General features: G+C 43.9%; 1 protein-coding gene across 3 annotated transcripts in view; it reads right to left on the bottom strand.

Moving 5' to 3' along the window:
- The window catches only part of LOC121548813 (prospero homeobox protein 1), a 44,647-nt gene extending 32,803 nt beyond the window's left edge, over window positions 1–11,844 (bottom strand). The window contains exons 1-2 of one of the 3 annotated variants that reach the window (XM_045210213.1): window positions 8,874–11,844; window positions 3,109–5,215 (exon numbers count right to left, since the gene is read on the bottom strand). In XM_045210213.1, the coding sequence (XP_045066148.1) occupies window positions 3,109–5,103 (1,995 nt within the window). In that variant the 5' untranslated portion in view covers window positions 5,104–5,215; window positions 8,874–11,844. Of the gene's footprint in view, window positions 1–3,108; window positions 5,216–8,609; window positions 8,844–8,873 lie in introns of those variants that run through there. The other 2 variants (XM_045210211.1, XM_045210212.1) reach the window with 2 other exon arrangements.
- Window positions 11,845–12,982: the final 1,138 nt, after the last annotated feature.

The raw sequence follows: 12,982 nt of genomic DNA, 5'->3' as shown, positions 1-12,982 counted from the left end.
CTGCGGACTGGCCCAAACCATTTCCACGGTGAATTAACAGCCGTATAATTCAGCTGATATCAATCTGGGGCTAAGATATTGAAAGGAGATGAGGGGGGAGGGGCACAAATAAAACAGAGCCGAATTAAAAAGCTCTCTCTCCTCGAGTAGAAGCAATCAGCAGTAACTATTATCTCTTGAACCGAAAATGAAAGGGCTACTCTGTAAGTCTGTATGTAAGACGATGTCATCCTACCGATTAATTGTGAATTGCACATTTATATAGCTATGGTTGCACCTTTTAATTAGATACTGTTTCTACACGCAATAATGGGGTGTCATGACAATCACTCAAGAATCAGGGGTTTGACACAGCAGCCCAGTCAAGGAAGGTATGTATTGGGAGATGGGAGTGCCCTTGACTTCAGGGTTACCCAGGGCCCCCCTTTAAAAACCAGGGACCGTGAACCATGCTGGATCATGGATCAGGTCCTCAAGGCCTTGTATTGTCTGCTGGCTCAGGGAGAGGAAAGAGAGAGAGGGCTGTATGGAGGGCATCTATAGGCAGCCAGGGAGAGAGAGGGGGAAGGAGGGAGGGAAGGAGAGAGGGAAAGAGGGAGGGAAGAGGGCCTATGGGGAGAACCCTGGCAGGCTAGCCCTACTCCGACAGGCCTGGCCAAAAGAGCAGCACTCCACTCTCCACACCACACCATCTGCTTCAAGAGCAAGGGATACAATGGCCCCTCAGAGAGAAGAGAAAGAAAGAAAGAGAGAGAGAGAGAGAGAGAGAGAGAGAGAGAGAGAGAGAGAGAGAGAGAGAGAGAGAGAGAGAGAGAGAGAGAGAGAGAGAGAGAGAGAGAGAGAGAGAGAGAGAGAGAGAGAAAGAGAGAGAAGAGAGAGAGAGGAGAAAGAGGCATGGGCAGAGTGGGACAGGGCTGTTCTCTTCAAGTATGGCAAGGTGGATTTCTGCTGTCAAGAAACAATCATGTCAGACCGATAAGACTGGGTTTTCCCAAAGAGACTACTACGCTCTCGCTTCTAAATCAAAATGAATTCACAACTAAGGACAATCACAACATTACAAGAGATTACATGTATATATAATTAAATAAAGTATGTTTAAATCGCATAGATCTACAGACACAGGATTCTCTTGATGAATTAATTTCTCTCACAGCTTGCAAATGTAATAGTGATTGGACTTGGGGTGACACACAGCTATTATTTAGCCATGAAGGTTCCCTTGTACCAGCTGGCCTAGTGTTATCTGAGCACATCTGACAAGATATCATCATTCACTACAGCACTTCCCCAAAACCCCAAAGTCATGAGAGGAAATAGATGCTCCACTTCCTCATTCCAGGTGTAATGACAAGATACTCAGTCGGAGAACAAATGAGGAAATTGATGGCAGCCATCTGCTGTGGAACGCTGCGGAACGCTGCGGAACGCCGGTGAACTTTAACGCACCACCCACAAAATGCCTGACAATCTATGCCGTCTTTAGTTATAGTACTACAATGACTTCTAGCACTACTATTACTATTGCATTAAGAATACCAACTGTCACTTTAGACAGTAGGACTCACAGTCAAAGTCATAAAAAATAACATTTATTGTTAACTTCTAAAACTGCCGTGAACAATCAACACCCAACCAGTGTATTTCAAAGCTGTGAAATGATGGAAATTTAAAAAAGGTGTAACACATGGCAGTGTTGTTCTAACTAGTCTTTCCATTAATGGGAGTACATCTGTTAATGCCCCAAAATGATTACCACCACAATAGAAGCAACAGCATCTGGCTTATGTGGTTATTGTTTTAATTGTTATATTCTCTCTCTTTCTTTCTCTCTCTCGCTCTTTCTCTCTACCTCTCTCTCTACCTCCCTCCCACGTCTGATTCTCTCTCTCTCTTTTCATCCCTCCATTGGGAGCAACAGAGCAGCAGATTATAGATCTCTGGGAAGCGCTAACTCTTGGGTCAGAAGACAAGACAAGGTGCCGTAATGAAAGGCAAACAGCTCGCCGAAAACACCTGTTAACGTCCGCTTCAAAAGAAAAGACTGGGAGGGAGAGAGAAAAAAAAGAAGGAGTATTTGGGTGCCAAGCAACAGCCGAAGGCCCCCCAGGCTGTTGACAGATCTTTATGAAAAGAGAAAAGGAACGACGCCGATTGTTCCTTTTTACAATGTGGGGATGATAAGAGATAGGCCAAAACACAGGTGGCCATAAATACACATCTTTACTGAGTCCTCAGGCCAACCCTATCGCCTACACACACACAAAGGCCGTACCCTGAGGCGATCACAACACAGTCACACATCAACACTAACGTACAGTAGCTATACAGTAACATCCATGTCAGACGGTTTCATCGACGTCTAACTTTCAGACACGAAAACAAAAACATACTCACAGTCAATTCTCACTAGTTGCTAGTCTGTTAAACCACAGATAACCATAGATGTGTAGCATAGATATTAAATGATCATTGATGGAGATCACTCAAAATAAGTGCTATGGAAGCTTCATGAGTGAAAGGTGTATGTAAAGACAGGTCTGAATGGTAGAGGGTTAGGGAGCCTATATAGGAGAAAGGGGCTAACTGAAGGGATCAGTTGAGGCTCCAGCCCCAGTAGGCTGAATGTGATCCTCCCATAGGGACCTTAGCTCTTTATCTGCAGGCCATGATTGGGGCACACAGGGGTTAAACTATAGGAGTCACTATAGACAGCCATTGTGCTCAACTTCAGCTTCCTATAGCTTTTGTCTCTTTCAGTCATGTTTCAAATGGGAATCAGGGCTAGAAATGTCGTGGAGACATTATTTGACAGGTAAAGTGATACGTAGGTGACTAGAGTGCTTTCAACCACTTAGAAGAGAGAAGGGGATATAATAATAAAAAATACAATACTTTTTGAGAGAACAGGAAAAACAATACGTTTGGTGATTTAGCAATAATATGCAATAGCTATAACAATATCTGACAATATCTAAGATGAACAAGTACCCCTTCTATAGCGTCTCTAACTCACTCTCCTACTCACGTCCCGTCCTCCCTCCCTCCCTCCCTCCCTCCCTCCCTCCCTCCCTCCCTCCCTCCCTCCCTCAGTGTGGTGAAGGATACAGTGCTGCCTGAGTATGGTGAGATGTCGTTCATGTCGCTCATGTCTCCACACTCTGACTTGATGAGGGACAGGGAGAGCCCCTCTGCGGTGCTCCCGGGGTGGGTGGGAGATAGCGACCGGTGGTGGTGCCCCATGTGGTGCCCCGAAGACATCTTGGTCCGCAGGCTGGTGGTTTCCCTGGACAGGTCCATGGAGTCTGGGGTGGAGTGGTCCTTCCCTGGGTATCCCCCAGAGGGTGGGCCCAGGGGGCTTGGGAAGGGGTAGCCCATGAGAGGCAGGGGGAAGGGGTGGCGGAAAGAAGGGGGGCTGAAGCCCATGGAGGCAGAGAGGGAGGAGGGGTGCAGGGAGGGGTGGTGGTGGCCCCCGTGGGCGCCCACAGCTGAGGACTGGTGATGGTGCTCTGACGGAGTCTTCCTCACCACTAGGGGCAGTGCCTCTGTCTGGTCGTTGGCGCCAGGCATGGGCATGCCACCAAACGAGTCCAGGGGGTTGGGAATGATGACGTCACCAAAGCACTGCAGGCGCTGGTTAGCTGTGTGGAAGTTAGGGCCCTCACCGTTGACCCCAAACCTCTCTGGGGGCATGGGGAGGGGCGAGAAGACCTGGGGGGGTGCGGGGCGCGGGGGCTTGGCGAACACCTTGACCACTGTGTCCACAACCTGGTTCATGGCTGAGTTGAGCTCCTGTTTCAGCGTCTCAGCCAGCTGCTTGCCCTCCGCATGGTGCATGGAGGAGGAGGGACCCTGACCAGGACCTTTCCCCCGGACCAGCCCCTCTCTCCTGGGCTTGTCCCCCTCCGCCAGCAGGGCCTGCTCCTGGAGCAATGCCCTGGCCCGGTCCAGGAAGTGTCCTGGGTCCAGGTCTGACATCTCGTTGTCAGAGCGGTCTGCTCGGTCATCTCCGCCGGCATCGGACCTCCCGGCGCTGTCCTCAGACATGTTGCCCAGGTCGTGAGCCAGGTCGTGCTCAGAGTCGTCAGTGGAATCATAGATCTGGAAGAACTTCTCCTGCAGCTGGCGCAGCTGCTTCTGCATGTCTTCCAGCTGCAGCTTCAGCTGCCTGCGCTCCTCTTGCTTCTGCTCTTTACGCTGGCACACCAGCTGGGTGAAGCTCTGTTGCTGCTGCTGGGGAAGGCGCTGCTTCCTCTTGTTCTCTCTGCTGCACACCTCTCCCCTGGGGCTAGGCGGCTGTGGGGGGCAGTCCATCTCCATCTCCCTGTCCCCGTCCATCTCTCGCTCCCTCTCCCGTTCACGTTGTTCCCGTTCACGGTCCCGCTCTCCGAGGTGGCGTGCGGGCACCAACACGCTGGGCGAGTGGCTCATGCCCCGGATGATGTTCTCCACGCGGGCGCGCTTGGCCCGGAGGTGCTCATCGTTGAGGCGCTCCAGGTCGAAGGCGCCCAGAGCCGAAGGGCGGCCGAAGGGGGACAGGCACTCTTGGGGGCTGTCCTGAGACGAGTTACTGCAGGCGTCCTCCTGGGGGGCTTCGGAACCCCCACTGGAGAGGCCCGACCCGGGGAATCCCCCGTCTCTTCTCTCTCCTCTCTCCCCCCTCTCCCCTCTCTCCCCCCTCTCCCCTCTCTCTCCTCTCTCCCCTCTCTCTCCTCCATTCTTGGCCATGTTGCTCTTGAGGAGCTGGGAGATGATGGTGGCACCAGGGAAGGGCATCATGGCGTCTTCGTACGAGTTGGCTCTCTTTAGGAGCTTCCGGAGCACGTTGGACTTGGAGTCGTTATCGGTTGCTGTGACGACCCCAGTGGGGCCGTGTGGCTGCACCATGGAACAGTCCATGGAGTCTGCGTCGGAGCCGTGGTGGTGGGAGTTGAGAGAGTTCATGGCACTGAAGATGGCTGCTTTGGCGCAGGCGATGTCGGTGCTGGTTGTAGCTGCTGCTGTGTTGGTGGCGTTGCTGCCCACGGTCCTCTTCACACCGATGTCCACTCGTCTTCTCTTGGTCTGTCTGCTCAGGAGGGAGTCGCTGTCATGGTCCGGCATCACGGGCTGCTGCTATTGGGCCATATCCCACAAAGCCACTCCTCTAGGACCGCTGCTGCTATTGGACCATATCCCACAAAGCCACTCCTCTAGGACCGCTGCTGAATGACACCTGGCAGAAAGAAAACAGAAAGGAAACATTTCTTGATTCATTGAAGGGGATGGATCATTTACTTTAAAATGTCACAATATTGTCTGATATCAAAACATGAAATATATTTTCTAATTAAAATTTTAAATTTAAAAAGTCTTAATATCCCTACTTCCAAAGAATGTTAGAGATAATCAAATAGCAGTGCTGCAGAGAGTAACATCACTCCACTGTATAAAAATGTACCAGCGATACGGTTTTATCTCAAGACTGTAGATGCAATACCTGAGGACAGACAGCACCGACCATCGACTACATGATTCCATTTAGACAACATAACTAATGACAGTAGGGAGAGGAGAGAGCAGAAGGCAGGAGCGATGGGGTCAGAACTAGGCCTTGTCTTTGCATTCCAGGGCAAAGTCCTAACGTTCCTCTGAATCACACCCTATCCCCTGTATAGTGCACTACTTTTCACCAGGGCCCATAGGGCTCTGGTCAAAAGTAGTGCACTATATAGGGCATGGGGTGCCATTTCAGACACATCCTACATTTTCCCCTGTCTGTCCCCTGTTCCACGCTGCCTGCCTGTGTAACACTGAACCAGTTCCCACGCAACAAAAAGCTGCATAACATTATGATAATTATTTAAGTACTTGTCCTCATTTCCATGTTTGTGCGCTTCAAGCCGACACAGAAAACCATTAACTCATAGACTAAAGAGAAAGGCTGAGGTTGGATTAAGAATACCATAAAGACACAGTAAACTGTTTCTGATTTATTTATAATCTCCTCTCCTAAAGTCATCAGTATGTCATTTACATTTCATGCTACATGTTTTTACTTTAGATTAGAAGACACTCATATCCAAAGCAATTAATTAAGTGTATGTAGTACAATAAGTATATTCATCCAAACCACATATCACCCCCATTTCAAGTGTTACAGTACTTTTATCATTTTAAGTGCCATAAACATAAAGCCTAATTCCAGACCGCTTCTTAAATTGCACCCTGATCCAATCCACACACTCGCACTGTCAGCTATTCTGGAGGGGAGTTTCTTCCAGCCAAATCAATCAGAATATCAAAATCTTAAATGAAACAATAACAGAAAAACGACATAAATACAGATAAATAAGCCTATTGATTTTGTGCCGGTAGGGGCTCACTTCTATGGCTTTTTGCTTGTCTTTTCATCTAGCAAAGCTGGTTAATTCTGCTCTAATGAACGGGTCACATGGGTCAACTCTGCCAAGGAGCAACTTAAAGCGCTCTAACAAAAACCTAATGCCTTTATGAAAGGAAACATTTAGTCACAATCCAGACAGCATCAGCACTGCTATGTAAGCATCGGCTGACGGCTACGCATGCAGTCTTTTGTCAGTGGTGTGGGACTTCTATTCAGTGTATTTACAGAATTAATTAACATTCACTGTCAATAGAGAAAAAAAGTATAACTTTCATGTGAAATGTAATAATTATTTTATGATATTATTTCACATTCCTCATCTCAACTATTGAGTACCTGTATAGACGATATTGTGTAAGATAACAAGACTGCTTCCTGGAGAGTCCTTTTTCTCAAACCCGGATCCTATCAGGAACGCTAAAGTAAAGCCTTATTAAGTGAAACAGCGGTGAGACAATCTAATAGGAAATCTATATTAATAACACATACGTATAGGGTGAATAGGGTTTTCTAAGGTTGAAAATTGTGTGAGCTCTTACTAGAGAACATTCATTCAAATCTATACGTTCATTAAAATCTGTCAAATACTATTTAAGATTTTAGTACAAGCACAATCAAATTGACAATGCAAATAGACTGTCACTTATCAGATGACACGTCAACACATATTTTGAGAGACAAAGTAATTTTTTTCAACAAATGTTTAGGTCTTCTCATACCACTCAGATATGGATGTAGAAAATGGGGCCACAGGAAAAGTGTGACAGTCTGACCATTTCATCTATAAAGTAACCCATTCTTTATCGTCACTTGGGACTCTATATGAATCACCTATAGTATATGACAATTTCATTGATACCATAATAACTTAACCATGCATAACAAGCATCACTTTCTTTTCTAATACACACATACACATACACACATAAGCACACACACGCACGGACACACACACACATACACACCACTTTAAATGGAAACTGTTTGAGATAGTCTTATTACTGTGTTATTTAGCAATACAAGAAAAACAAGCAGTAAGATGGACTAACATGTTGAAATACAAAAATATATCAAATTAGCACATCATTGCTGTAACTCAAAGAAAAAGAAACAAGGTTGGGAAAGCTTGACATATTTTGTGGCAAAACAAAAGGAAATATATTACACAGACTAAGCACATTTTGGTCTATAATAAAACCATGTCTTTGTCTGACTCTGATAAATGGCTCTGGCTCAACTCTCTCCAGCCATCCATCTCCATAAGTGCAAACAAGGGTGATATACTGTATCTCCAAGAAAACCTTGACTTAAGCGCCACAAGACCATAACAATGGGCTATGTCGTATCGCTCAAAATAGAGCCGCCAGCACCTGTCTTTTCCGACGGCGCACCTGTCCCCCATTGCCCATGCGCAGTCTATCACTTGGAAGACCTTTCAACAATTTCAAGGAAATATGACCGCAGTTGAACAATGAGCTACGCTCGTCTCTCGAGCCCTTTTAATTCCCCCTCGCTCCTTTTCCCAGGATCTTTCAAACTCTGAGTGAGAACAGGGCACGGTGAATGACAAAACTAAACTAAAAGAAAAGTTCATAACCCCTTTGAATTTGTAACATAGCAAAGTAACCTATTCAAGCAAGTCTAGGACTGAAATGTTTAAATATGACAACAATATGGCCTGCTAGAAATGGTGAGAACGGGGTGACTGGGTTGTGCGCCTCTGTGCCAGATATCCCTGTTGTCTCCATAGTGTGCACTTGGGACGTTTTTTCCCCCGTCAACATTTGACCGTTCTTGGCACTACCATAAACTCAAGCAGCGAGCGCACCCCAATAAATTATACCAGGGAAACAGTATACGCACCTATTAGACTGAAACATGTATACAGGCTACAATTCAAAGAGTAGATCACATCTAGCCTATCTGATATGTTATATCTCAGATATTAAAAACGATAAAGCCAAGCTTGTTTACATCGAAACGACTCATAAGTTCCTACTAAATAACACTGGACGAATAAGAATAGAGACATGAAAGAAAAACGTTTATCGGGACAAAGACCATATGCCAACGAAAAAGACTGAAGGTGTAGCCCACACAGATGAAAAGATAACAGACTTCAGCCTTCGATCAAATCAAACCAACTCAGACAGCCTTGAGCGTCTTTATATGCCATAAAAACATGTATTCAAAATTGACCAAACTTTAAAAGACAGTAACTTACTTTTAAAAGTTATAAATGATCTGTCTGCCAGCGATTTAGAAGGATAAATTCATCTGCACATCACCTTCATAAAAAGTACGCAACTTTGTCACACTTTAAGTGAAAGAAAAACAATTCAGTCAAATAATATCGTAAAGGTAACGATGTCTTTCATCAGAATATATTCCGCTGTTTATCGTTTTGATTTGTTTAGTTTTTTCCGCCCACCGAGCGCACGCGACGCAAAAGAACAAGAGGGAGGTATCTGAGGACAAGGTTACTTACCCCGCAGATGAAGAGAAAAGCGAGCTCCTTTAACCGCTGAAAGAGAATACGGAGTCTTCCCCCGAGAGACGTTGAATATTATAATTACTCAGGGAAGGAAGAGCAGGAGTAAAGTAAGTATTAAGCGTGCGCGTGGAATAGAACAAATATATAAAAGAGCTATTTTCCGCCGCTCTCCTCTATCCTCTCCTCTCGAGACTGAAAGACTGTGGTGGTGATGTCGTAGCAGCTTGTGTGAGCGTGTGTCTCCGAGGCGCACGCGATGCAGAGCTTTGATGCTCGAGCTCTCCTCCACCAACAAGATTCACTTTAAGACACAGCTGAAGGAAACAGGAAGACGGCGCGTCATAAGCTTGGTGATGTAACGGTTCGCACCTACCAATAAGAACTGTCCATCGGGTCCGGGAGGAGTACAATGCACTAAACTTGACCGAGGAATGGAACTTCGACAGGCAAAAAAACCCTCTTACTTATCACTTTCTTTACAAATCAGTGAGTGAATATGTAAGAAAATATAATTTTGAAGAAGCTTATCGTTTTGTGATTCTGTCAATAATGTTTTGCATAAACATTCATGTTATGCACATATTGTTGTGCACATATGATAATAGTTTATATTTTAAGACACTAAATTAAGATTTTATATGTCACGAATACGTGTTTATGTCATTTGAACTAATGTAAAACGCTATCCATTAAAACCCACATTCCTCACTCATTTTACGTAACAACTATTCATTTAGATTTTTTCCCCAAGTTTGCCATTCAATAAGAGATTCCATTGTCATATCTCAATTGGGCTTATTGAGTTTGTATGGCTGTTTTGTGCATCATTATCCTTGTAATAACGATAAGATATTAACTTTGGCGTGTCATTTATAAGGCTATTCTTTATTGGATAAGTGCGTCTCTTGAGGCCAGGGGTTTAACATGGCATTGGGCGCGGGGGCATGGTGTAGATATATCACTACCATCGTTTGATTTACCGACCACAGAGCAATATGCTAAGGTTTGACTACATTATATCATGGAATGTCAAACCGTATGTGATTATTAGGTTACTGATAACACGGGCTGGAGCCATCTCAAATACGAGTTTGTGTTAGGCCTAACTTTTATTTCATTCACAGGTCACAGAGTGAGACTAATTTCAACAAAATTCCATCTCTCTTTTTCACTGCATATTAATACTATATTTATAACTAAGCAAATATCAGTCTGTGTCGTTATATGCATTGCAATGATCCATTTAGATGATAAATTATAATCCTCACATTTCATGTTTCATATTTGATATTCAGGCAAGTAGCCTATAGGCGTTTAGTTTGCAAAGATTTGACTATGCCCTTTGGAATTCTTAGCCTTACTTTCTCCCTCTGCATATTGTAACTCGAGACACCTGTAACAACTAATCAGCACCTAATCAATTGAATAGACATGTTATCCACTTCGAAATATTTGTGATTTATAGCCTATATTTCAGTGTACAATTTTCACGCATGTTTGTAGTAGATATTTGAACCGGTGTTCTGTAAAATATTCTGTCGTTAGCCCTTGTTCCGTATGTGTTCATAATAATAATAATTATAAACTTCCTCCCTAAATTAAATATATAAATATATGTACACAAAATGTGTGAATAGAATTAGCCCCTAGTTGTTATTTTGATACACGATTTCTAATGGTTTATTGAGTCGTGTGTTAAAACATTTTTCAACAGGCTCCTCGTTATGTATAATATTTTGTGGAGGCAGAACATCCATGACCGTCACTCTGCAACATTAACGGATAATGGACTACCACATTATAGGCTACTCCGTATTGTGGCTTATGCTACTTTTACATGCACTGACAGCACTCATAATACGATTTCATAGGAATCAGGAATGTGGTTAGCGTCAATGTGTAGGCCTATATAGGCTACATGTAGCCTATGTCCCCTGAATTTCTATTTTTAGAGGAGTTTTAAACATAGCCTAAGTGTAAATTATTATTATTAGTAGTAGTAGTAGTAGTCGTAGTATTATTATTATTAGTAGTAGTATTTGCATTATGTAGTCCTAATGTTAATGAAACGAAACATTACTCATCAGGTGTGACTGGGCTATCTTTAATCCAATATAAATTGCACCTATTTTTATGGAGCTACAGCTGTTGTTTTTAAACCCTTAGATGCAAAGTTCCAGTCCACTTTTTAAAGTCCATTATGCCTGCTATAATAAAACGAACTATCCGTTACATAAGCAGGATTCCGACGTGCTTAATGAGAAGTCTTATGATTTTCCTATGTCTTTCTGTCAAATGCCAAAAAGGAAAGGCGAGTCTCTTTTCCATGTCGCAAGCAAGTGTTTTTGAGGACGAATAAATTGCAATGAAGTCAGCGAACTTTAGTGTCTGGAGTCTCTTTTCCAAAGCAGGTGTCCCGTTCCCCGCTCCCCAACTCGGCCAGTTAATTTGGCTTCATCTCCCCACGGTGCCCTCGGTGCGTACGCTCCATGGAAAAACAGGCCGGGACATTAAATAGACTGTGTTTGGAAAAGGAAGACTCGGATGAGGTGTAGCGGAAACGTGTTCGTTAACACTGGCACCTCTTATCTCGGTCCATTCCAGATGGATCAACACTATTTATTTCAAACAAATTTTTCCCTTTCTGTCGAGTGTGCCGCATCACCACCTTGATGGCCACGGCTGATAAGCGGCGCATTACGCGCTGATGGGTGACTTTATTGACATATTTATTAGGGATTGAGTTGGTGGATCAACACGGGAGGAGGCATTAAGGGAGAGAATGAAAATATGCTTTTCTCCCAGAGGTTTTATTAACGTAAATTTTAAACTATAATCCGCTGGCTGGTCTTGGTAATAGGCGCGCGCACAAATCAGGCAGGCAGGAATTCTGAGATGGGTCACTGGCCTATTTCCCTCCTTACTAATTTCACCCAACAACGGGCCTCAAGAGAAAATCATTTTGGATGCTGATTTAATTATAATAAGCATTCTAAATTACTATTACTATTTATTATTATTGTTATTAATATTATTAATATTATTAATATTATTATTATCATCATCATTATTGTGTATTATTATGTATTATTATTATTAATAATATTATTATTTTACCAGACACAATTTCACACCTCATTGCTATACATACCAATGTATTTTTTATTTAACTTTATGGCTATTGTTATTATTGAATTATTTCATGATAATTACAATTTCATCTATATCATTCACAATCATAAGAAACGTGTAGACTTTTCATACACATTCACCAGAATCTCAGTGCACCAATGCCAACTGGCTTATAAACAGCAAGGAGCCTACATTCAGATCTGGATAACACAAACTAAAAGCCAGTGCAATGTGATTTCCCAGGTAACTACCTATGATGACATTATTCTGTGAAACACATGCAGGTTTTGAGAAACAGGCATAAGGAGGTCCATCAACATAAACAGACAAAAGTACATGTGGAAGTAGCCTGTTAAGCAACGATGCTTAGAAAAACCTCTCAATCAGATAATGACATGATCATCTGACCACAACGCTCCACGCTTTTCACAAGACAGTTCTCAGAAAAATAATCAGAGGAGAGAGAGATGGAGGGGATATAGAGAGGGAGAGAGAGAGAGAGAGAGAGAGAGAGAGAGAGAGAGGGAGAGAGAGAGATAGAGAGAGGGAGAGAGATAGAGGGAGAGAGAGAGGGAAAATAAGAGAGTGAGAGAAAAGAGAGGTGTTATTTGTGAAAGCACAGGCAGCGAGAGAGAGAGAGAGAGAGAAAATAGGTGCTATTTGTGAAAACACAGGCAGAGAGCGAGAGGAGAGATAGAGGAGAGAGAGAGAGAGAGAGAGAGAGAGAGAGAGAGAGAGAGAGAGAGAGAGAGAGAGAGAGAGAGAGAAAGAGGTATAAAACTAAAAGCTGTTTTGTTCCAGAGAGGTCTCGGGGTCCATGGATAAAAAGGTTCTTGTTTGGAGAGGAGAAAAGAGAAGAGGAGAGCAGGGGAGAGACGGCAGCGAGCGCTGGGAATGAGTGGGCATCTCACACTCTTACCAGGCCCAACAGGATGCACAACCTCACGACTTGATGTATTCAAGTGTAATCA

This window comes from Coregonus clupeaformis, chromosome 33, assembly GCF_020615455.1.
Source record: "Coregonus clupeaformis isolate EN_2021a chromosome 33, ASM2061545v1, whole genome shotgun sequence".
Classification (NCBI taxonomy): domain Eukaryota; kingdom Metazoa; phylum Chordata; class Actinopteri; order Salmoniformes; family Salmonidae; genus Coregonus; species Coregonus clupeaformis.
Note: the sequence above shows the minus strand (reverse complement) of the source record. Positions and strands in the feature narration are given on the sequence as shown.